Source organism: Octopus bimaculoides, chromosome 4, assembly GCF_046866305.1.
Source record: "Octopus bimaculoides isolate indiv1 chromosome 4, ASM4686630v1, whole genome shotgun sequence".
Classification (NCBI taxonomy): domain Eukaryota; kingdom Metazoa; phylum Mollusca; class Cephalopoda; order Octopoda; family Octopodidae; genus Octopus; species Octopus bimaculoides.
The window spans coordinates 94,524,881-94,550,316 of NC_142931.1; the positions used below are offsets into that span (position 1 = coordinate 94,524,881).

The 25,436-nt window shown below is 37.1% G+C and overlaps 1 protein-coding gene across 6 annotated transcripts in view; it reads right to left on the bottom strand.

The window, feature by feature from the left end:
* LOC106881212 (condensin-2 complex subunit G2) overlaps nucleotides 1-25,436 on the bottom strand; it is a 241,358-nt gene that overhangs the window by 12,602 nt on the left and 203,320 nt on the right. For all 6 annotated transcript variants that reach the window (XM_089351031.1, XM_089351034.1, XM_089351033.1 and 3 more), the window contains 4 exons: nucleotides 21,410-21,553; nucleotides 20,678-20,772; nucleotides 9,635-9,741; nucleotides 4,474-4,573 (listed from right to left, as the gene is read on the bottom strand). In XM_089351031.1, the coding sequence (XP_089207157.1) occupies nucleotides 4,474-4,573; nucleotides 9,635-9,741; nucleotides 20,678-20,772; nucleotides 21,410-21,553 (446 nt within the window). The remainder of the gene's footprint in view (nucleotides 1-4,473; nucleotides 4,574-9,634; nucleotides 9,742-20,677; nucleotides 20,773-21,409; nucleotides 21,554-25,436) is intronic.

Genomic DNA, 25,436 nt, shown 5'->3' on the forward strand with positions numbered 1-25,436 from the left:
TTCTTTTGGTAGGGGGGGGGTGAAGAAATATGAGTATGACTGAATGTACTATAGTAACACAAGAAAAAAATGAGAGGGAAAAAGTTGAGGAATCAACTGGAGAGACAACATCCATATGAACATTATATGTTGGGTGAAAAATGCTATGAGTTGATAATAGAAAATGTCCATGACAGTGGATAGCTAATGAAAACCTGTAAACCATAATTAAAACAAGCTCAATAACATTTAGTTTTATAGAGAAGGTGATATAAAATCAAGGCATATAGAAAGATGTTCTATTGTGAAATCATCTTAACCACAACATAATTGAAAAATAGATGATGATGATGATGATGATAATGAGGATGTATCAGAGCACTTCATCTGATGCCTTTAACCCTTTAGTGTTCAAACCGGCCAAAATTAATTCCCCTTTATTTGTTCAAACCGGCCGTATCCGAAAGCTCTATGAAATCGCTAAAAAAATAAACAAATCACGTTATTGAATTCTCGTAGCTTTGAGATAATGCGAGATGAAGCCTTTCCCGCCCTTATTCAAGTATAAATACTGGGAAATTTTTTAGACCACATGGTTTTTTTCAACGTTTGAAGAGAAGTGTTTATCTTGGTTGTGAAAGAAATGGTGTCAGCAAGTAGCGATTCCGATTTTGAAGGATTTACAATTGATGATACTGAAAATATCAATGAAAACAAAAGTATTTTGTTTTCGGATGAATCTGATATCGATATCAGTGATTTTTCGTTGAACGAGGAAGAGTTTAATAACGGAAGTGAAGAAAATGAAAGTGATGAAAATGATAGCGTAAACATGGCAACATGGTCAAAAATCGTAACACCGACCACTATTTCTGATTTTACAGAAAACACTGGTCCACAACATAATTTATCTCCTGATGCTCAACCATTAGACTATTTTTTAAAATATTTCTACCTGAAAGTTTCTTTGAAAATGTTGCGGAGGAAACTAACAAGTATGCGCAACATTTAATTACTGTTCGTGGAAGGTACGATCCACTGTGGCAGCCAACAACTACTGCGGAAATGAGAGCATTTTTCACAATCAACATTATGTTTGGTGTGAAACAGCTTCCTCGACTGTGGAACTATTGGAGTCCCGCTGTAAGGTATGGCGATCCATATATTTCGAGTATAATGTCTCAGTATTTGCATTTGACTGATTCTGTAAATGCCCCCAACAAAAACAACCCAAAGTACGATCCCCTGTACAAAGTACGTCCTATAATTGATTTACTTGTTAATAATTATAGAACTGTGTATCTACCTGGGAAAAATCTCAGTGTAGATGAAGCCATGATAGACTATAAGGGCAGAGTACATTTTCGGCAGTACATGCCTGCCAAACCTACTAAATGGGGGATCAAGGTATGGGAAGTTTGTGAATCAGACTGGATACTGTGTAAACTTCGATGTTTACACAGGTAAAAAATATAATGGAAACCGACTGCATGGATTGGGACATGATGTAGTGTGGTCCCTTACTGAACCATTTCACCATCAGCACCGACACCTCTATTTCGACCGTTTTTTTCGTCAGTGACTTTGGCGGAAAATCTTGCCCGTGTAAGTACTTACATGTGCAGTACTGTTATGGGAAACCGTAAAGGTTTACCCCGTGAAATGAAAATAAAATTAAAAAATAGAGGGGACATTTTACAGATGCAAAAAGAAGATCTACTAATTACTGCATATAAAGACAAAAGACAGATTTTATTTCTGTCTACTAATGAACAACCTGGTGTTGGTGCTGAGGGGAAACCCCTTCTGAATATTTGTTATAACAAATATATGAGTGGGGTTGATAAATCCAACCAATATCGGGCATATTACCCAGTAGGTCGACCTGGGAAGAAATGGTGGAGGTACATTTTGTGGTTTTTAGTGAATTTAACAATAGTAAATTCATATATTGTATATGTAAAAAGCCACAAAGTACCTCCACCACCAAAAGACTACGACCATTTGAAATTTCGGGTTGACATCGCATCTCAGTTACGTGAGGGCTTTTCTTCTAGAAAGCACAGAACTGGGAGAAAAGCAAAATTAACTGAGGTGGATGTCAACAGAGAAAATATTGACTTCCATCAAGTTGAAAAGATAAATGGAAGAAAAAAAGTTTGCAGACTGTATTCACTGCAAAAAAGAAAAACTGCGAAAAGATATCAGGTCAAGACCTCATACATGTGCTCCTTCTGCAAAGTGCCCTTGTGTAAAGGATTTACTGTGAGCAACAGGCGCGAAATCAGGTTTTCTTCGTCCTGTCAAAAAAATGATGGATAGCCTCCCCTCGACCTTATAACCTCACAGATGTCAAGCGAAGTTCAACTGGGCAGCGACTGACCTACTTAGGTACTAAACCTGCTGCAGCATGTCCATCCTTCTAGCTGCCCCTGATTTTTATAAATAGGAGAATTTAGCAGGGACAGAGACAGACGGAGACTGTGATTTGACACAGACTGACCGAGTGCACTGCGACTATCACACAGAGATTGGCCGTGCCACGCTAATGAGAGAGAGAACTACCGCAAGATGAAAGAACGAACACACACACACACACGAACATATTTAGTCTTCGGATACATCAACTCCACAGATGTATCCTGGTTCCATTTTTCCTAGCAACTCGAAGTAAGTTACCAAAATTTAATGTAGTGGTGAAGAATATTTACTAACACCAGAGTTCAATGCAGCAAATAAAATATGTTATAGTTGAACATAGTTATCTCTTTGTTTATTCACAGGCAAACATATGCCTATCGCACCCTGACACAATAACACAAACATACAACATTTTGGTGACTCCACTACATACCTCATCTTGAAAAATGTAAAATTGTTGGCGGTTGACATCTGGGATAATTTTAGCAGCAAACCAAACAGGTAAGATGTATTAAGAATATGAATTTTAGTGTTTATTCATAATGTTATTGTTTTTACACCTGTTAATTAAATTTACCTGCCCATAAAAGTCAAATCTAGTCAGAAAGATCAGTTAAAATTACGTAATTATAAACCACTGGCATATAAGCACCCATTTACAAAATTTCAATTCTGTATGTAGAAAATTAACAAAGTTAGAAGCAAATATTGTGGACACCCCACTTGAACCTGAATAAGTAAAAATTAATGTGAACGGATAAGCATTACATTTGACAAATTAATCTGAACACTAAAGGGTTAATTTAGAATACATAATACCTGTTCAAGTGTATTATATCAAAAGAAATTTTAATATTTATCTGTTGATCATGGAGAACACAACTGTTGCAGCTATTAACTGAGCTTAAATATTTAGGTTTTATGCAGAGAATGACACACCTATATATTATCTCTGTATATATAAAATTCTCTGTCTGTCTGTTTCCTATGCATTCTGAAATGGCTCGACCAAATCAAATCACATTTCACAAGGTAATAGTATCAGACCCTGTGAGTGTCAACATGTTATTATTTTTTTTTTTCATTTGGATTAAAACAATATAACATAGACACTGATTCAGTATTATGTGTCAAAAGTGAAAGAATAAGATCTATATTGTAATGTGATATAATACGGTTTCGCTTTTATTCTTTCACTTTTGATAAGACTGATATTGTTTCATTTTTATTCTTTCACTTTTCATTCTAATGTGATAACACCAAGATCATCTTATTTCTATTGTATTTGAAATAAATGAATAATTTATATCCTAATATGAACAACATTATGCATCAGCAACTTTCCATCTTTACAGCCACGATAGCAGAATGATGTGTCAGTGTATGTGTGTTGACTGACATAACGAACAGCTTGAGGTGAAACTCTTGACAAAAAACAATGAGGTGGCAGGTCCAAGGCATACAAAAGCACGCACTTACCATTCAATAACCAGTTAATAATTATCGCAGCAGTTGCAAGGTATTTACAATTATAAATTAGCAGTTCATAAATGTGCTTCTATTTGATTAATTTGCTTATATTTGGTTAATTTATACTGCATACAAAATTAAAGACATAGCACATACATACAACTACTTACAAAAATAGAGATTAATGTATAATTTTTTTCTGTTTACAATATTGAAAGATGCCACCAAAGAAAAGATGTAATCTCTCCTGAAACTATAATAGTTGTTTCTGGAGAGATTACATCTTTTCTTTGGAGGATTCTAGAAAACCGAAGCAAGTCTCAAGAGAGAAGGTAGATGACACTTTCACAAGATCAGCAAATGCATGTTGCAACACGTCAAATGCAGTCTCAATACAGAAGGGAGATGAGATTTTCTCAACATCAACAAATGCATGCTGCAGCATGTCAAACACCTTCAATACAAACATAACAGAATAAATTCAAATTTAAATTGAAAATTCTTAAGTAAAATGAAAAAAAGATGAATACAAATCGCTCATATTTTCAAAAATTCCATTTTCAGAAACAGAGTGCAAAAAGGAAAAAAAAAAAGATAACTTACATATCATCCTCAGCATCAAGAGCTGTCTGTGAAGGGAAAAAGTCAGATTGCTTGATATATAACCAAAGATCTTTCATTTCAGATTTGAAGCATTTAGGACCTGAATTAAAAGGTAGAAGGGATACAATTTGTAGCTGCAGTGAAAATGTTATAACATGGTACTAAATGTCAAGACAGCCATTTTTTAATGGTTAAGTCAGGTTCCAGAGTTACTGAGACTACTTAGATTTATAGGGTTCATGTTCATGGACAAGAAAAGAATTCCAGACAATTGATATATTGGAGAAGGATTAGAGTAAATTGTTAGTGTAGTCTGGAGGAGAAGTGAGAATCATTGTAAAGGTAAAGAGAGTAAAAGAGTAGAGTATGTCAAATGGTAGGGAAAGTATACAATTAGCAAGCACTTAGGAGTAGAGGCCAAAAGGAAGAAAGAGGGGACAGTGTGCTTGTGAGTTACAAGTTGAAGTGTATTGGTGGATAACTTCTTAGACAACTCACAGGTAAGATGTGTGTGTAAAAACAGCAACCACCCCAAATATGAATAGATAAGATGTTCACTTTGCAAACATGAGGTGTCATGTTCAATCACAATGGCCTTTTCCATAACTTGAAGTTGAACAGTGAGAGAAAGTGGATAGACAAGCACTGTGGAAATCTGTTGGGTGGATTACATTATAAATTCTAAGTGGTGTAGGTTTTTTTTTAAATTTTGTTGTTACTGTTTGCCATGGGTAAGTTATTTGTTATAGTATTTTTGACATAGCTATAGTCTCTAGGTTCTATTTATCACTGATTCTATGAAAAGTTGCTTCACTGAAGGAGAGACTGCTTATCTATTTGCTTATTGCTATAGGCAATTGCTCAATAACATTCAGTGAAAGATGAAAAGTCAGCAGATCCCAGGTTGGTTTTTACTGTTATTTCCAGGTTACATTTTTGAAGGTGAATTAATTATTCCTGAACATGTTGCCTGTGCGTCCTTCCCAATTTTACAGCTCATGTTAATGTTGTCTATCTGTCCTAGTTCACATAGGCATAATAGACCTAGAAGTTCACACGTTTTGTCATAACTGTCAATAAAAACATAAATATTTGTTTATCCACTTTTTTTTAACATTTGAATGTCTAGAATATACTATAGTTTTGTGCTCCTTTTATGTCATACTGGTTAACACTTACAATGTCAAGTTGGATTAACTCTTGATCTGATTGAAGTATTTTTTTTGGTCAAACCAGTTAATCAGAGTACATTTTGGCATGAGCTTGAAGTTGTTTTTTAGCATAATACAAGCAATTTTCTCGGTTATGCAGTTAGCTCTGTGTGTATGTAGAGCTTGATTGCTACCTGTTTTGCATGTGCATTGAAGTTATATATGTTACTGTAGGACTTTTTGTGGTTTTCTCTCATTTCTTTTGCTATGCTGTTGCATATATGTAATTACTGTGTCTAAATTCAAAGTCATTAGCATGAAATCATGGTATGGGAGTAACTAAAGAGTCACTAAATACTTACATATACATCTATTATACATTTGAGAAAGTTTGTATGTGCACATAGGCATGTTCCTTTTCCCAACTTTCTACTGTTTGTCACTATCATTGTTTCTCTGCTCCCAGCACAGATAAATCTCTGTTTTACTGTTCTACCCTCTCTGCCTGCACCTCACTGAAAGCTTAATATTTCCAATCATTCTTATTCCCTTCTCTCTGTCACTCTCTATTTCTCTCAAACATACATACAATTTTTTTGAGCTCCCTGCCATTCTCATACCCTTCTTTCTCCCTTGAGGCTTGATAACAAAGTAACAGTTTTAACAGAATACTTAATGTTAACCCTTTCATTACCAAACCGCCCAAAGCCACCCGAAAAAATTTTGGTTCATGTGACCAAGCCGCCCAAAACCGCCCGTAATCACTTATTCATATTTAAATGAGAATATCCGAGCAAATCTCGTTAGTACATTCGTGAAAATACGTGATTATTTGTGTAAACAGTTCAGCTATAGTTTTGTACGACAATCAACATGTTTTTTTAATTCTGTGAATTTTGGGAGATTTTTTTCCAAATTTGTTCCTGTTGTGTTTTCAAAATTTGTAATCCTGACAAAAAAAATGGATACAAATTTTATTCTGTCAAGCAGCGAGTCAGAATTCGAAGGATTTTCCGTTGAAGACCTTGATAAATCTAACTCTGTAACCGAAAAAAAAAAGCACGTGGTATTTGATAATGAATCTGAGGTTTCATTTTCCGAAAATGAAAGCAGTGAATCAGAGAGCTCCGATGATAGCGATAAAGAGAATGAATTAGTACCTGAATGGAGTGAAAATTTAAAAACTCCTTCTTTCAGTGATTTTTCTGAAGAAACTGGACCAAGTCACAGTCTTACCCAGGAGAGTAAAGCTTTAGACTATTTCTTTTTCCGATGTACCTATTTGAATTGATTACGGCGGAAACAAACCGTTACGCTAAATGTAAACAAAGCGTAAAAAAGGATAGTTTGTGGTTTCCCATAAACTTGAATGAAATTAAAGCATATTTTGCCATAAATATTATTATGGGCATTAGAAAGTTACCTAGAATAACAAATTACTGGAGTAGCGATGAACCCTTTGGAGACGAATATGTCTCAAGTATAATGACGAGGATATGGTTTTTAAAATTGACTCAATATCTACATGTAAGAGACACGAGCAGTACACCAGTACGTGGAGAACCAGACTTTGATCTCTTATTTAAAATAAGACCCCTCATTGACTGTGTTCAAAACACATATAAAACAGTTTATAGATGAGGATATGGTGGGCTATAAAGGCCGAGTGCGTTTTCGACAGTATATGCCAGGAAAGCCCACAAAATGGGGGATCAAAGTTTGGAAGATTTGTGAATCAAATACTGGGTACTGCTCTGGATTTTAATTTTATACTGGCAAAAGAGACAGTAATGAATCCAGTAATGTGCACAACTCTTCTATAATAATATTTTGTTGTATACCCAATTGAATATTAGCTAATAACCCATTTTCTATAGCGATGTTTGAACAAAAATTTAAATAATTTTATATTTTGTTGAATTTACCTGTAATTAAAGTCACTTTGTGACAAAAATTTTGGTATAGAATTGGTTGAGAACCTTTCGTTAAATTATCTTCCAAAAATCACATTAATATGTTGATAAATAAAAAAGTTAGAGTTGTTTAATGAAACCAGATTAAATTTATGATTATGTTAGAAATTAATTGAAAGACATAAGGGGTGTATTTTGGTCAGAAATATGGTAACGAAAGGGTTAAACTGGTGCTGATTATGACATAACAATAGGAAGATAAATTTCATGGATGTAAGTTCAAACTACAGTCATTGTTAAAAATGATGTCTCCATCAATTGCCACGGAAAAAGGAATTGTCATACATTTTGATCTGGTTTACAAATAACTTTTACTTCAATAATATCTGCAGAGCTTCAGATCCATACAAGAAGAAAGAGATCTTCAATATTGTTAATACTCAATTGGTTTAGGATTCCTGTGGTGCTCTCAACAAGTTAGCTAGCATGGAAAACAGTATCCAAGATCATAATAGATGAATATGACTATCTTTCTTATAGAAGAAGAGCACCAGAGAATAGATGTTTCCAACATTAGATAGGACAGGATGAAATTGAGATGAAGACTACAAGGTGTTCCTACAAAAAGCTAAAGTGATAAGTCTTGAGTATCATTAGAAGAAAGTATACTTTAAATGTCACTCAACAGGAATGTTTCTTTCTATGACTTTTCCATAAAGAAGGAGATGCAAGTTCATTTCAAGATATTCAAATAATCAATGAGAAAATTTGCATCACTTATAGAGAGAAAAGCTTTATATTTGGGTTGGTGGAAAATGATATCCAATGGGATGCAGCATAGTCAGAAGATTCTGTAACTCAAACAGCCAAGAGCCTATGAATTTTCTTTTTTTCATATTCATTGGATGGATCTTTTAAATTGCACCATCTAACTATTTGTTGCATTTTTGTCATCTTGAGACCAGCTTTTACTACTTCTGTCCATTTTGACCTTGGTTTTTGTCCTCCACAGTTCCCTTCCACTTGGATATCATGGCACCTTTTTACACATCCGTTATCCTTCATACACATTACTTCCATAAAAATGTACCTTTTGTTGTTGCACACAAAAACTAATCCCTCTTATACTCAGGTAATCATTCACCTCATCTATACTATGCTACTCATGCATATTAAACATTAACCATTCAGGAGAGCATGATTGCTTCATTTCACTCAAACTTGTGCCTATCTTCTGTATTTGGTGTCCACATTTCACTTTGTACACAAGTAACATGCAATCTACTCATCACACAGAGAATCCATCTGTTGCAAACAAGTAACAACAACTTGAATTTTTTCCCCACTCTGTATTTATTCTGGTTACTATGCTTGTCGAGTACTCTCCTCTACAGCTGACTGGCTGCCCATGTAACAGAAGCTACCAGCTATGTCTATAGCAATGGAAGGAATATATTTTACTTCTGCACTGGCTGCTAACTACTCCTGTACATCTGCCATAAACAAAGCCTTATTTCATTGTCGGTCCATCTGTTATCCCAGTACAAATTTTCAGCACTCCTAATTCACATAGTTCATACTTCTATTCTGCATATCAACTCAGAACTTACTTCTATTCTGCATATCAAGCTCAGTCATTTTCCCTGATAACATGAAAGTCCTGCTCGTTTTTCAATTTACTAAAACTTTGGTCTTCGCAGTTCTAGGTTTTGCTTTCACATCTGGAATTTCTCTGCAGACCATATACTTTACCCTTTTGATATGAATATACCCAAGACCACTTCTAAATCCATAATGCAAAACCACTTACGTGTTCATATTTAGACCATTTTGTTTCATTCTGTCCCAAACACCAAATTAATCATGAAAAGTTTATTTTGCTAAATTCCTCTAAATTAACTGAAATATACATTTGTTATGAAATATCAATTCTTATGAAGTACACTGTGTGTACTTCATAAGAAATGTGGTAAAGAAAAGAAGACTAACATTTCATCTTGAAAGCATCACTGAAGATGAAGTAATAATAACCATCATTTATATACTGAAATATAAGATATAAGATAAAAATAAGAAGAAAATTCTGATAATACTTACTGTAATTTAATGTATTAAGCAGATATAAAAGACTGTAAAATTGATGGTAGTTTTTAAATTTATCTGGTTTTGATTGGGTAAATGTATGAAGTTCCTTTAAAAAATACCTTCAATAGAAAAAGTATATTCATGAAAAAATAGAGAAAAACTGAAGAAAATTGTAAATGACATATACAAGGTGGGAGGGGTATTTCAGAACATCTAATTTTCAGTGCATTACTCTCTTCAAACTAACTAAGAAGTTTCAAATCACCAAAGGCAGACAAAATGCTAACATAAGAAGTGAAAAGACATGCAGTCATTGTTGTCCTATGTACAGAACACAGCATCTTAGAAAGTACCAACTTTCTAAATGTTGCAAGATCTTTTGTACATAAACTTCAGATGGAAATGGAAACCTCTGGCAGAAATATTTCAACTCTATCAAAGAGAAAAAACATTTTAAATGTTTAGACACAATAAGGACATGACAATTCATCCAATGGATTCCAAACATTATTGATGATGATCCCAGAAAATGAATGAGTCATCATCAAAGAACTTTGGGTGCTAGAGTAAACTATGGCACACAAGGATACTTGATACAAGTCATAAATACTGAGAAGGGGCCAATTCATATCTGCAAAGATACAGAAAAAAACTGTTTGGTTGTCCCAAGCATTACTTAACAAGTAACTGCATGGCATGCTTTGGTTTTTCTCTGATGAGAAAAACTTCTACAAAGACCAAAAGTCTAACAGGAGAAAAGACAGATGGTTATATGCAGACACTTTGATGCCCTTGGAGTGATGAACACTAAGTTTCAAGCAGCTCTGATGGTTTTAGGAGTGGTGAATAATGAAGGCTATGTCATGCCACCTCACATCCTTCCACAGAGTCCCAAAATCATTGCTGCTCAGGTGTTGGAGACTATTATTGAGTCCTGAATAGATGAGATATGCAGTGGTAGGTTATATGTGCTTCAATAAAACTCAGCACCTTGCAAAGCCCACATTGCTCAAGAATGGATGTTAGACAATCATTATGATTATACAATGCCAAGTTAGTATCCTCCAACTCACCAGATCTAAATCTCATAGATTATTACATTTGGTGCATTGTTGAAAGAGAGACAACATGTTGAGAATACTATAGCTTCAATGAAGGCAACCGCTGTCCAAGTGATGTTCAGAAATGAATAACAGCTATTTAGAGCAGGAATGTCAATGACTCTGTTACCACATTAAGGCAGTCATTAAAGCTGAAGGTGGATTCATGGACTAATCTCATAAGAAAGCTTATCAAGAACATGTGCACAAATTTGTATTAAAATACATTTTCTTTTGTACTAGATTAGAGTTATTTTATTAAATCATTTTCTCAAATACTTTTCACACCTTGTATTTCTCATTCTCCAATGAAATATTCTTGAATGCCTTGCCTATAGAAACATGCACCTCATCTTCCTTGGCATTTAAACACACATAGCACACTTATGCACCTTATCCTCTTTGGTTGTAAAACACCATTCCACTCTCCCCACTTACTTTATTCATGCTACTGTCATGGAACTTTCTTCTCTCCCTTCTTTCCTAACTAAATATAATGCAAACAATGCTATTGAAGTGATTTCCTTTAATATATATATATAAATATATATATATATATATATATATATATATATATATATATATACACACACACACACACACACACATACATATAAACATATATACAATTCTTGCCCATTCTTAATTTGAATTCCAATTCTAATACTATCCCCATCTCTTCAAGCATACTTTCTTTCTCCCACTCGATCACAAATTTTGCCCCACCCTCTTCCCTCCACATTAATCATTTTTTAACAAACACCACTCCCCTTGCAAATCTCTAACCTTATTGAAAACTACTGGTCAAATGACCTTGCTTAAATTCCATAACTCAGCCACTCCCTTATGTTTTTATTCCTTTTATTCTATTTTATTTTCTTAGTAATATTCCTAATTTCTCTCTACATTTATTTTCTCTACTTTTACTGTGCTCTCTATGCATGCTAATCAAGCACAAGTTTGTAGATAGGAACAAGACTATGGCAAGATAGGGGGAATAAGTTACTAGGCTGAACAAATGAAATCTATTATCACTTGCATTTCTTTCCAATTAGGATCTACATCATTATAGACTAGAACATTTTGAATCAGTCTTTAGCTCTGCTGTTGAACAACAGAGCAAACTATTTACAGTATGATAAAAATTCAATCTAGTGGTAATCCAGAAATCTGTCAGGATACAGTAGTAAAATATCAACAACAACAGAAAAAAAAAAAAAATCCTAAAATAAAAAAAAATAGCAGGAAAAGATAGCAAATTTTATGCTGAAGAGAGGTGGGCTCAACATTTCAGTTGAAGGTTCTTTGTGAAGAAAAAAACAAAGAAAAAGGAAAATAAGGTGCATGTTATGTATGTGCATGGGGAAGTGTATGTGTAGGAGAATGTGTGAGTATGTGTTGCTATTTAGTAGGTACAGTGCATAATGGCATGTATGTATGACAGTTGGTATGTGTGTGTGTGAAGAGATGACAGTTTGTGAAGAGTACAAGGTGCACAAACAGATGTGTGGGAAAATGTTAGGAGGAAAGAAATGAAAATGACAAATATTAATTTTGGTAGGCTGTATACAGATCACAGTGCAAGTAGATGATCAATGATCTATGGTTTAAAACCTCTTTATCAGTGCAAGTTATAATTACTTTATTATTTCATTTCATTATCTATCTAAACACAGTTTCGTTTTCCATGCCATATGTTTAGCGAAAAAAAACTTAAGATGCTTATGCTCAATCCAACTCTCCCTCTTTCTCCCTTTCTTTCACGCTCATTTATTCCTTCATTTATCTAATTTTGTCACAGTTAAGAATGCAAATGCCCAATTCTATCTCATTATTATTATTACTATTCTTTCACACCGGTAGCCTGAGGTTCCTGCGTTTTTGCTGTTTCGCAGTGTGCCCAACCGACCCACCCCCGCCACTTGTACTAGAAGTCTTTATCCACTGACCTCTATCAGATGTCTTTCTCTTGAACGCCTCCAAAGGCTTAATGTTCCCCCACCCCTATTTACGGCTTATCTCCTATGTAATGTAGAGATCATGTAGTACATAAAATGATGGTGTAGTGTATTCAGGTTGAAGGCTGTTGTATGTTTATGAGTTCTGCCAAATGTGAGCTTTCTTTTCAGGTACATCCCAGGGTCTCCCCGGACCACACCTTCCACACCCTCAGAGTTGGCACATTGAAAGGTAGATCTAGTGAGATTGTTGAGATGCTTGAACAGAGATGTGTAGATTTGTGCTGCATCCAAGAAGTAAGGTGGAGAGGAAGTTCTGCTAGGTTCCTCACAGGCTGGGTAGGGAACACTGATGGGGTTAGGGTGTGGGTATATTTCTTGCACAAAAATGGGTTGATAAGGTAATCAAGGTAGTCAGAGTCTGTAATAGAATACTTAAGCTTAGATTAGTGCTGCAGCATGGATTAGCAACCATTATCTTGGCCTATGCCCCTCAGCCAGGGCTAGAATAGAAAGACTGATTTTATGACATCTTCTTGCAGACTACTTTGTCGATGAATGACAGGGACTTTCTCTTTGTGGCTGGCATCTTCAATGGGTATGTTGGACAACATGCAGGGGTCTTCCATGACATACATGGTGGCTGTGGTTTTGGTTCCCGCAATGAGGAAGGAACCAGGCTGCTGGAGTTCTGCGATGCAAATGATCTTATGGGTTGTAATACTAACTTCAGGAAACTTGCCAGTCACCTACTACCTACCAGTTTGGTGGACACACTAGTCAAATTGACATCCTCGCCAGGAAATGGGAAAGAAGGCTACTTATAAATGCCAAAACCTTCCTAGGTTAAGAATGCACCTTGCAACATAGATTAGTAGTTAGCAACTTCAGGATCAGGGCTAAATGGATGCGCAGAAGATGACCAGCATGGAAAAGAATGGTCTGGAAGCTTAAGGATCCTCTGAATGGACAGAGATTTAGAGATGTATTACTTGAAGCTTTTGACAAAACAGAGGAGGATATAGCATCACATGATGTGGAAGACAACTGGAGGTTCCTACAGGACAACCTATTGAGGGCTCCTGACCAGATCTGTGGATGGCACAAAGTCCCCTCTTGACCCAAGGTGATGTGGTGGGGGAACAATATAGTTGACAGGGCTATTAAAGAAAAGAAACAGGCATGGAATGACTGAAAGAATGGTGGTAGCAGGGAATTGTATCAGATTGCCAGAAGGGAAGCTAGGAGAAAGGTTTACTAAGGCAGAGGGGAAGCAGATAAGAAAAAATTTGCCAATGTTCTGCGTCATGAGGATCGAAGACTTGACGTGTGTCATGTTGCAAGACAGTGTGTCAGAGAGAATCGTGATGTCATAGGAGAGAAATGTGTCCGCATGGATGATGGTACACTTGCTTTTAATGATTCTGCAAAGAAAGAGACTTAGAGATGCCACTATGAAAGGTTGCTAAATGAAGAGAATGAATAGGAGAATGAGAGTCTGCTGAATGTCAACCCAACAGAGGGACCAGCTATCCGAATTGACAGTACCTTGGCAGATAAAGCAATTAAGGATATAAAGACAGGGAAAGTCCCCGGTCCATCAGGAATCACTGCAGAGATGCTTAAAATATCTGGCGGTGTCAGCTATAGTCTAGTTACCTATATAACTGCAGAGATGCTTAAAATATATGACGGTGTCGGATATAGTCTAGTTACCCATATAACCGCAGAGATGTTTAAAATATCCGGCAGTGTCAGCTATAGTCCAGTTACTCATATAGTCAATCAGATGATACATGAGTGAGTCATACACAATGACTTCTGTAGCAGCACCATAGTTAACTGCTACAAAGGTAAAGGTGATGCATTAGATACAAATAATTACAGAGGTATCAAGTTGTTGCATTAGGTAATGAAAGTCACAGAGAGGGTCAAAGCCCAACTAATTAGGGAACAAGTCAGTTTAGATGAAATGCAGTTTGGGTTCGTGCCAGGAAAAAGCACCACTGATGCTATATTTCTAGTAAGACAGCTGCAGGAGAAATACCCAGCCAAAGATAAACCTCTTTACTTGGCTATTGTTGACATGAAAAAAGCCTTTGTTAGGGTCCCCTGATTTCTTATGTGGTAGTCAATGCAGAAACTAGGGATAGATGAGTGGATAGTGAGAGCGGTACAAGCCATGAAGATGAGGGTTGGCAACAAGTGAAGAATTTCGGATAGGGGTCCACCAAAGATAAGTTCTCATCTCCCTCTTATTCATCATAGTCTTCCAGGCAATTACAGAGGAATTCAAGACAGGATACCCCTGGTCATCTCTATGCTGATGACCTTGCTCTAACAGCTGAGTCACTATCAGAACTAGAGGAGAACTTTCAGGTGTGGAAGCAAGCATTAGAACTGAAGGGCCTTAAAGTCAGCCTAGCAAAAACCAAAGTCTTAATAAGTAGGAAGGCAGACAAATCACAAATACCTTCATGTAGACGGCCCTGCTTGTTCTGTAGAAAAGGCATAGGCAGAAACTCCATAAGATGTACCCGGTGTAAGCTATAGACACATAAGAGGTGCAGCAATATTAAAGGAAGGCTAACTGGAAAGATAGTTTTGTGTGTGGCAAATGCTCAGGGACAATAAACACTGAAAATATGCAGAAAACAGCTTCTGTCACATGCCAGAGGGAAAAACTAGAAGTAGTTGATAGTTTCCTTTACCTAAGAGACCAAGTCAGTAGCAGAGGTGGATGCTTTGAGCTTGTAGCTGCTAGAATAAGAATAGCCTGGGCAAAGTTCAGAGACAAAGAGCCTCTCCCTCAGAGTAAAAGGTAGACTGTATGACGCATGTGTGCAAACAACTACATGGCAGTGAAACATGGGCCATGACTGAGGACATGCGTAAGCTTGCAAGAAATGAAGCTGGTATGCTCCACTGGATGAGTAATGTCAGTGTGCATACATGACAGAGTGTAAGCACCTAAAGGAAAAGTTGGACATCAGAAGCATCGGATGTGGTGTGAAAGAGAGACAGCTGCACTGGTATAGATGAGGACAGCTGTGTGAAAAAGTGTCACACCCTAGCAGTAGAGGGAACCTGTGGAAGAGGTAGACCCAGAAAGACCTGGGATGTGGTGGTGAAGCATGACCTTTGAATGTTGGGCCTCACCGAGGCGATGAAAAGTGACCAAGACCTTTGGAGAAATGCTGTGATTGAGAAGACCCGGCAAGCCAAGTGAGACCGTAACCATGGCCTATGCCAGTGTAGCATAACTGGCCCATTTAAGAGCATCCTTCAATCACTGGGCAATAAACTGTTCTTGCAAAGACCTGTTGAGTCAAGTGAAGTCGTGGCCGACTGACACCTGTGCTGGTGGCACATAAAAAGCCCCATTCGAGCGTGGTCGATGCCAGTGGCACGTAAAAAGCACCCACTACACTGTCGGAGAGGTTGGCGTTAGGAAGGGCATCCAGCTGTGTAGAAAATTGTCAGATCAGATTGGAGCCTGGCACAGCCTTCTGGCTTGCCAGTCCTCAGTCAAACCCAATCCCGTATGGAAAGTGGACATTGAACGACAATGATGATGACGATAGGGATCAAGTAGAGTAAAATAGGAATCAAAGGAATCCATAGGCATAAAACAGTTGAAAACCACTGCTTTAAATGAAGAGATGGACACTAGCAAAAGCAGGAAAAAAAAAAAAAAATTCAAGTGGGATCTAACCAAAATGTTACACAGACTACAGTGGTATTTTAAGAAAGGAACTTCAGAGAAGTGGGAAGTGGTAGAGTCAGACTGGAAAAAGACAGATGTACTGGAGGATGATGTGCCGTAACGATAAGGTGTTAGGATGAAGGTGAGGGGAAGGGAAGGTTGTTATGAGACATGAAGGTAGAAGTATGGTCAATAATGCATGGAAAATGATGTCAACAGTGGGTTGGGGATAACTATGTTGTGAAGTAACAGATCATTTGGTGCAGTCATAACCATACAGGTAGCAGGGGTGAAGGGATTGCAAGTAAAAGATAACATAGTTGATGTGAGTCAAGTAGGAAGAAGTGACAGCAAGTTTGGAGTGGGAATCAGTGTGTTTGTAAAAGACAGAGGTAGAGAGGCTAGGCTAATCAGTAGAAATAGAGATGTTCAAGAAGTTGTAGTAATGGGGAATGTAAAATCTAATGCACAGTAGGAGTTGACAAATGTGATGAAGATAAGCTGTTCACTGATAAGTGAAGTGGCAGTAACAAATCATCACCTGTATAGCTTGGGAGAGAAGTCCAGTGAACTAAGGGAAGAAATGTCCTCATTATAGTTGTTACACGTTCATATATATGTGAATGCATAGGTATACGTATATATGAATACATCCCCACTAGTAGTACTATTTTGTTAAGCGCATCTACAAAGCAGTATGGACTGTGTCTAAGGCAGATACGCACAGTGTGTATCACTCCGCTATATATACTGTTTGTAAACATGTGAAGTAAATAAACACTTAGAATCATAACAACGCCTTCAATGAGTTGTTTATTATCCGAACACGAACAAAAGAATACATAACATGGTGGTAGCAATAAATACTTAATCGAAAACTGTGCCTTTACAACAAAACAGGAAAACAACAAACCTGAAATTTAACAAACTGAATATCGCTTCGTCTTCGAGGACACACAGACACACACACACGCGCGCAAGGATCAGAAATGGCAGCCCCCGTCGCCGTACAGATGAATCTACATCCAACCATGAACTGGGACGCGGATGATATCGTGGAAGTGTTCAAGAAATTCAAACAGAAAACTCAACTGGCTTTCAGAAGCTTCCTGAAAGGTACAACTGCAGATGAAAAGGTAAGCTACATCCTTTTATGGGCGGGAGAGAAGGGCCTAGACCTATTCAATAGTTGGGACATGTCAGAATCAGATTGCAATAATCCAGACAAACTTTTAGAGAAATTTGAAAGGCACATAGAGCCCAGATCAAACCATAGAATTCATAGGTATGAATTCCAGGGCCTGAAATAAGACATACAAGAAACGATTGACAACTTCCTGTCCAGACTAAAGAATGTTGCCGAGAAATGCAGATTCAAAGACAAGGACGAAAGGATTGTTGATCAACTTATATGAGGGTGTGCTCATAAAGAAGTCCAGAAATCCCTCATCTCCAGTTGGCAGAAGCAGTAGACACTGCAAGAGCATTCGAAGTCACTACCAAACAAATGGCCTCACTTACTTTACAAACAAACACAATAGGCAGCAGTGTAAAAATTCTATCTAGACAAAGGACGAAACATACCCACAAACAGAGAACATGCCAGTACTGTGGTACAGAGCATGAGTTCAATGACCGGAGGAAATGTCCTGCATTCGGTACACACTGCAAAGCATGTGGAAAGCCCAACCACTGGGAAAAAATGTGTAGACTAACAAAATCTCACAAATACAAACCCCAATTTTCAAAGAAGAGCTGTAAGACAAAGAGATACACATGCCCAACATCAGGAAGAAAACACCTCAGAGGAGGAATTCTTGGCAGTTGGCACAATAAATGTACATGAGATGGGAAATGACAACCAGAAAAAAAATGAGGCATATACAACAATACAAATTCAAAAGAAGTCAGGCAAGAAACGAATAAACATTGACTTAAAGCTAAAGATTGACAGTGGAGCCCAGAGTGATATCTTACCTGTCAACCTCTACAAAAAGATGTTCCCAGAACACATGATACAAGAGGATAAAGTCAAAGAAGGAATCCTCACACCAAATGATGTAATCCTCACTGCATACGGAGGTATCAGGATTCCACAACTGGGCATAACAACCATCACAGGGACACACAAAGGAAAAATAATCAAGTGTTCTTTTTATGTCACCAGAATAGAAGGACCTGCAATTCTTGGACTTGATACCTGTCAAAAGCTTAATATTGTGTCAATCAACGGTGAAGTGAAGGCAGCTCCAAGCAGGATTGACAGAGATATGCCTATCAAAAACCGACCATCAATCACAAATAAAGAAGAACTGATAAGCATGTACCCAGAATGCTTTGACGATACTGTCAGGTGCTTTGAGAAATGTCGATACCACATAACAGTCGACCCCAATGCCAAACCAATTGTCCACCCACCTCGCCGCGTTCCACTAGAACTAAAAGAGAAGCTGAAGGCAGAGTTAGACAGAATGAAAAAAAAGGATCTTTTGGCAATGAAAAAATAGAAGTAATCTCTCTTATACTAATGGATTGTCAGCGCAAGGGTGGCAATCCTGCAGCAGAAACCGATGCCGCATCTGTCAAAAGTACAGAAACTCACAACAAAAGGAGGAAATGATATCCAGTGACATTCCAAGAAGGCCATGGCAAACTATTGGAGTAGATCTGTTCACAGAGAACCAAGAATGGTACTTGATTATGGTCTGCTACTACTCCAAATTCCCATTTGTGAGTAAAGTGAAAGACCTGAGAGCCAAAACAATAATTACAGTGGCTCGAGGACTTCTAGCAGAGCAAGGAATACCAGAGCAGATCATATGTGACAATGGAACCCAGTTCACATCTCAGGAATTCAAAAAGCTAGCTGATGAGTATGGGTTCAACATTGTAACCTCATCTTCACGCTACCCCAAAGGTCATGGATTCATAGAAAGACAGGTGCAGACAGTCAAGAGAACACTAGTCAAATGCCGAGAAACCAAGGAAGACCCACACCTGGCTCTTTTGTCCCTACGAGCAACACCACTGAGAGCTGACATGAAATCCCCAGTAGAAATGCTGAATGGCAGGAAATATAAAACCACTCTGCCAACTAAGATTCAACCTCCTATTGACCAGGAAGAGACAAGGGCAAAGCTAGCAGCCACTCAGGAACAAGCACAGAAATATTACAACAAACATTCACAATATTTACCTGAGATACTTGGACGACAACATGTGCATACTCAAGATCCTATAACCAAAACATGGATCCCAGCACAAGTTGTCAGTAGAGCTGAAACTCCAAGATTGTTCATTATAGAAGCTGAATCTGGTAGGCAGCTGAGATGTAACAGGGCCCACATCTGCCCAACATCAAAGCTATCGAGGATAACATGCGCAACACCTGTAGCATCAGTGACAACACCAACAAGAACTACAACACCCACAGCAGATAACGGCACAAACAGAATCCTTGTTTCCACAGAATCATCACCCCAACGGGCACCAACCACCCATCAGCAGCCCAACAACACACCTCAGAGCACAAGATCCACCAGATGGAGACCGAACATTTTACCACTGATTCAATACCATTAAAAGAGAAAATGTAATAAAACAACTATTTCTGCTAGATTAGGAAGCAGAAAACCATGTGTGGGCAGAATAATCTCATGGTTTCTGCTGCAGGATTGCCACCCTTGCGCTGACAATCCATTAATATAAGGGAGATTAATTCTATTTTTTCATTGCCAAAAGATCCTTTTTTTTACATGTTCATATCTATGTGCATGTGTAGGTATACGTACATATGAATACATCCCCATTAGTACTACTATTTTGTTAAGCGCATCTACTAAGCGGTATGAACTGTGTCTAAGGCAGATACGCACAGTGTGTATCACTCCGCTATATATACTGTTTGTAAACATGTCAAGTAAATAAACACGTAGAATCATAATAATGCCTTCAGTGAGTTGTTTATTATCCCAACACGAACAAAAGAATACATAACAATAGTAAATATTATTTTGTGAAATTATTCTACAAATACCAATTGAAAATAATATAGGGCATAAGAGAGCTGTTTTCTCTTACATATTTCTATTGCTATCTTGGAAACAGTTTATTTGAGTATTCTGTGGTAGATTCCCCCTTTTCTTAATGTATTCTGTATCTATAGATCTTTAGTCTTTTTCAATTCAAGATTTATCATCCACACAAAAAAATAACTAACAACACTTTGCAGTATCATAAAGGGTACAAAATTTGAGATGAAAGAGAAAGGAGAACTGAAATAGAGACAGACCTTATTAAAAAAGGTTTTTTAAAAATAATATTCAGTAGCCATAGTGATACAAGCTTTATATCCTGGAAATTTGAAGGCACTTCATTGATGTCATTCTGCAGATAACAATAAAAATTGGTTAGTAAAGGGATTAGCACAATTTTGACTATATAATTGAGTGATTCAAAAATATATTTAGCTGCAAAATACAATATGAATCATCAATATTGCATAAATTCCATTTTAATTTTATTCTGGTTGCTAGATAAAAATATTTAAGCCATTAAAAATATAATTTAGTGCTTATACTATAAAAATCTTAACCCCTTCATAACATGTGTCTAATAAGCATATAACTCTTTCTGAACATATATGAAGCAAATTTGGTTATAAAACTTAATACTTTAAATTAAACAAATATTAAATGCAAATGTTACTTTTTCAAAATTTTCACAAATGAGACTATGTGAAACAGTAAAATGGAGTGATTGGCATTGTATACATAGAATTTCAGTTTCTATCTACTTTCATTGTTCAACATTATGCATAAATAATCTTATTTGGCAGAGTAACTACATTATTAAAGAGTTTCTAATTTAAAACAAATTCAAGGGCAAATTGTAGAAATGTTTGACTTTCTGTTACATCATTGCATATTTATTTTTAAAAACATCTTAACTATACAACAACATTCTTGGAATAATAATATTAAAAAATAAATAAAATTCAAACTATGCAAGAATTTTACAATACCTGCTCACTAGCAAAAGAAAGTTCTGAAAGAATTGCAGTTAAAATAGTCTGAAAGAAGCAACTTAACATTGTTCCTCTGTGAGTAGAAAATTCATAGATTGTTGATAGAAGATTTGACATGTGTAACCTTGAAGAATTCAAAATCTGTAATAAAAACAAGTTAAAAGAAAAATAAACATCAGTTAAATAATATTTTCTTTCCTTATATTGAAGAAATTTCATTCCTCTGAGAAAAAAAATTGTGAAGTTTCATTTAATAAAAGACACTTATGTTTGATGACAGTCATATCTGATTAACCTTTTAGCATTCAGATTATTCTGTCAAATGTAATGTTCATATATTCATATTGTTTTGAATCAAACATGCATTATCTTCTAACTTTGAGATTTTAGAAGGACATTGTAGGAAAGGTGTGAGAGGCTGCATTCGATTGGTTTGAACATAAAACACATAGAATATTTAGGCAGGACATGGTGGTTTGAATGCTAAAGGGTTAACATATTCCTCACCATTGGCATAGGTCAAAATTATCAATATAAATTTTCTACGTGGTACAGCAGTATATCCGTTTGTTTGTCTGTCTGTCTTTCTATTTATATTTACATATACATATTACTTTTACTTGTTTCAGTCATACTTCTGCAGCCAGGCTGGGGCACTGCCCTGAGGAGTTCAGACAAACAAACACCTCTAGCTAGTAATTTTTAAAGTTTGGTATTTTATTCTCTTGGCCTCTTTTTACCAAATCACAAAGTCACAGGAATGTTAACAAACCATCAAATATGTCAACTGAGGGAGTGAGGAACAAACTTATACCTATTGTATAACAAGGTTCCACATAATTTGTCAACCAAATTCACTCACACAGCATCGGTTAGCCCAAAGTGTCACGCAATCATTTGGTTGCAAAGCAAGCTTAACCACACACACACACATGCATGCATGCATGTATGTATGTCATTATTCAGTTTTATTTCAAGATTTCTAACCAATAGAGAAAGAACCGGTTTCTAACCTAGATCCAAGGCTCCTTCATTGGAATTTCAACATCAGCAATAGAGTATCTTTGTATGTATATATACATGCATATTGTATGTTTTGCTTTATGTATGTATTCTTATGCCTATAGTTGCATGTCTAGACATGCACATATGTACTTAAATGATGAACTTCTGGAAAGTTTTACAGGTTTTTACAGTTCCAGTGATGGCTTGGATCTGTAATCTTTGAATCAGCTTTCACCTTTCTAATTTTGAGAAGCCTAATTTCTCAAGATTAGTACTTAAGCAGTGCCCCAATTACTTAACTTGTAATCTGGAAAGAGTAACTGTAGATTTCTCAATAGTTCAGCATAGGTACTCTCTTTTTCACTGATCTTCAGCTTTGACATTCACAGGGCAGCTGATTTCCACAACTGTACACCGTTTCTCTTCTCTATCCCAAATCATTATCTATAGTGTTCACATTTTGAGGTTTTCACTGGAACATTTTACCAGTACTCCTTTTTATTATAAGTAGCTATGGTTTCTACCATACTGTGGGTTCTTATTTCTTTGTCCTTGGAGTTGTCCTTCCAATGGATTTCATTATATAGTGTCCTAGCTACAACATTATGTCTCATTGGTAGATGATACCATGATAACACTTTCAGACAACTGCTTATGGTGTGGGTGATATCGTCAGTGATAACTCCACTAAGTCTGCATCAGTTATCTCATTTTACATAGGCTCCAAGTCAGTTTCTAACTTAGAGCCAAGGCTCCTTCAATGAAATTTCTACATCAATTGTGTGTGTGTGTGTGTGTCTTTATATATATATTCATAAATGTATGGCATATAAATATATAATATTCACATACATATATGATATAGAAATATATATACATGCATTGTGAACTCTCCTCTACTGTAGAAGACAGATAATGATCCTTCTACCCACACAGATTCATTTATAATGATCAAAATATCTGCGCTGTAGATTAGAACACTCTCTTCATGAAAGCAACATTGCCAGTATGGTTGCATGAAATACAACACATTAAATGTAAACATGGTTACAACACAATGCCCAGTCCAGGAATGGAAACCATGACCTAATCTCCTAAAAATCCTAAGCACACATCTATTCTAATATGTATACATATACAGGATGGCATAATCATTAGCATGCTAGGCAAAATGTTTAGCAGCATTTTATCTGTTTTTACGTTCTGAGCCCAAATTCTTCTAAGGTTGATTTGCCTTTCATCCTTACAATCAGTACCAGTTGAGCATTGGGGTCAATGTAATCAACTTGCCCCACCCTTCAAAATTGCTGGCCATCTACCAAATCTAAAACCAATGTACATGCGTATGTATCATGTGTGTGTGTGGGGGGGGGGGTGCTCTGAGAGTGTAGCAGCTAGAATAAGAATAGGCTGGGCAAAGTTCAGAGAGCTCCTACCTCTGCTGGCAACTAAGGGCTTCTCATTCAGGATAAAACATAGACTGCATGATGCATGTGTGCAAACTGTCATGCTACATGGCAGTGAAACATGGGCCATGACTGCTGAGGACATGCATAGGCTTGAAAGAAATGAAGCTAGTATGATCCACTGGATGTTTAATGTCAGTGTGCATATACAACAGAGTGCAAGCATCCTGAGAGAAAAGTTGGACATAAGAAACATCAAATGTGGTGTGCTAGAGACAGGCCTGCCTGACTGGCTCCTGTGCCAGTGGTATGTAAAAAGCACCCACTACACTCTCAGAGTGGTTGGCGTTTGGAAGGGTATCCAGCTGTAGAAACATTACCAGATCAAAGCACCACGATCAACAGGCGCGAAAACAGGTTTTCTTTGTCCTATCAAAAAGTGATTGATCATCTCCCTTTGACCTACGACCTCAGCCATGTCAGGCGAAGTTCAAATGGACAGGAGCTGACCTATTTAGGTATAAACTCTGCTGCAGTATGTCTGTGCTTCTAGCTGCCACAATTATTATAAATACAGTGGTCAACAGACAGACGAGAAGGAGAAAGGCCTAGCAGGCAAACAAGAAAGGTCTACGACACGACAGCTTTTCGCAGAGATCCAGAGCAATGTTCGAAGTTCCATGGTAGACTGCTGTCTCAGATGAGCTACGTACACACACACACACACACACAAACATATTCATTTCTGACATATCACTTCTACAGATGTACCCTGTTTCTATATCTAGCAACTTGTGGCAGTTGTCAACATTTTGCATGTAGTGAAGAATTATGTGTACCAACGACAAATTAAGTCCAGTGAATAAATTATTTTTAACTATGAATCAATTCATTCATTTGTTTACTTCAAAGGCATACACATTCCTTTTGCATCTGTTCACCATGATACACATTTAACCACTACATTTGGTGATCCCGACGTGATGAATTGCAGCCTTCCCTTGAACAAGCTTCACCAACCAAACTGCATTTGGAAAATGAAGACGCTTTTGTACTGCAGTTGAATTTTCTATTTCGGCACTACGCTTCGTGATCCCATCGAAGAATCACAGCTTCCACATCACCCAACAAAGAAACAGAACTGAGAATTCCTGCGAACATGATGGCTTTCCCAGAACAGAACCCAGTGGAAAACATATCCTTGGTCGACATGGCGTTCCAGGCAGCTATTCCTTCCACCAACCCTTTCCTTTCGTCGTCCAGTGCTTCGGAAATTTCCGACTTGCGTGCATTAGTCATTCAGCGGGCTTCACAAATACAGGTCCTGACAGACCAGATACAAGCCCTATTGCGTGGTATCCAGCATCAAAGCAGCAGCCGATTGCATTGATATGGTAGACGGTCCTGAAGCCCCAGTGCTACCTGCAATTCACGTAAAATGTGTTGGTACCACCGATAATTCAGAACACGGGCACAAAAATGCACAATTCCATGCTCATTTTCATCACCTAGTTCAGGAAACGACACAGCCAGGAATTGAACGAGACAGAAGGTCCTGGCTCGCACCAACAAAGTCGCCTGTTTTTCGGTTGCAATCGTGTAAAAAGCACGCA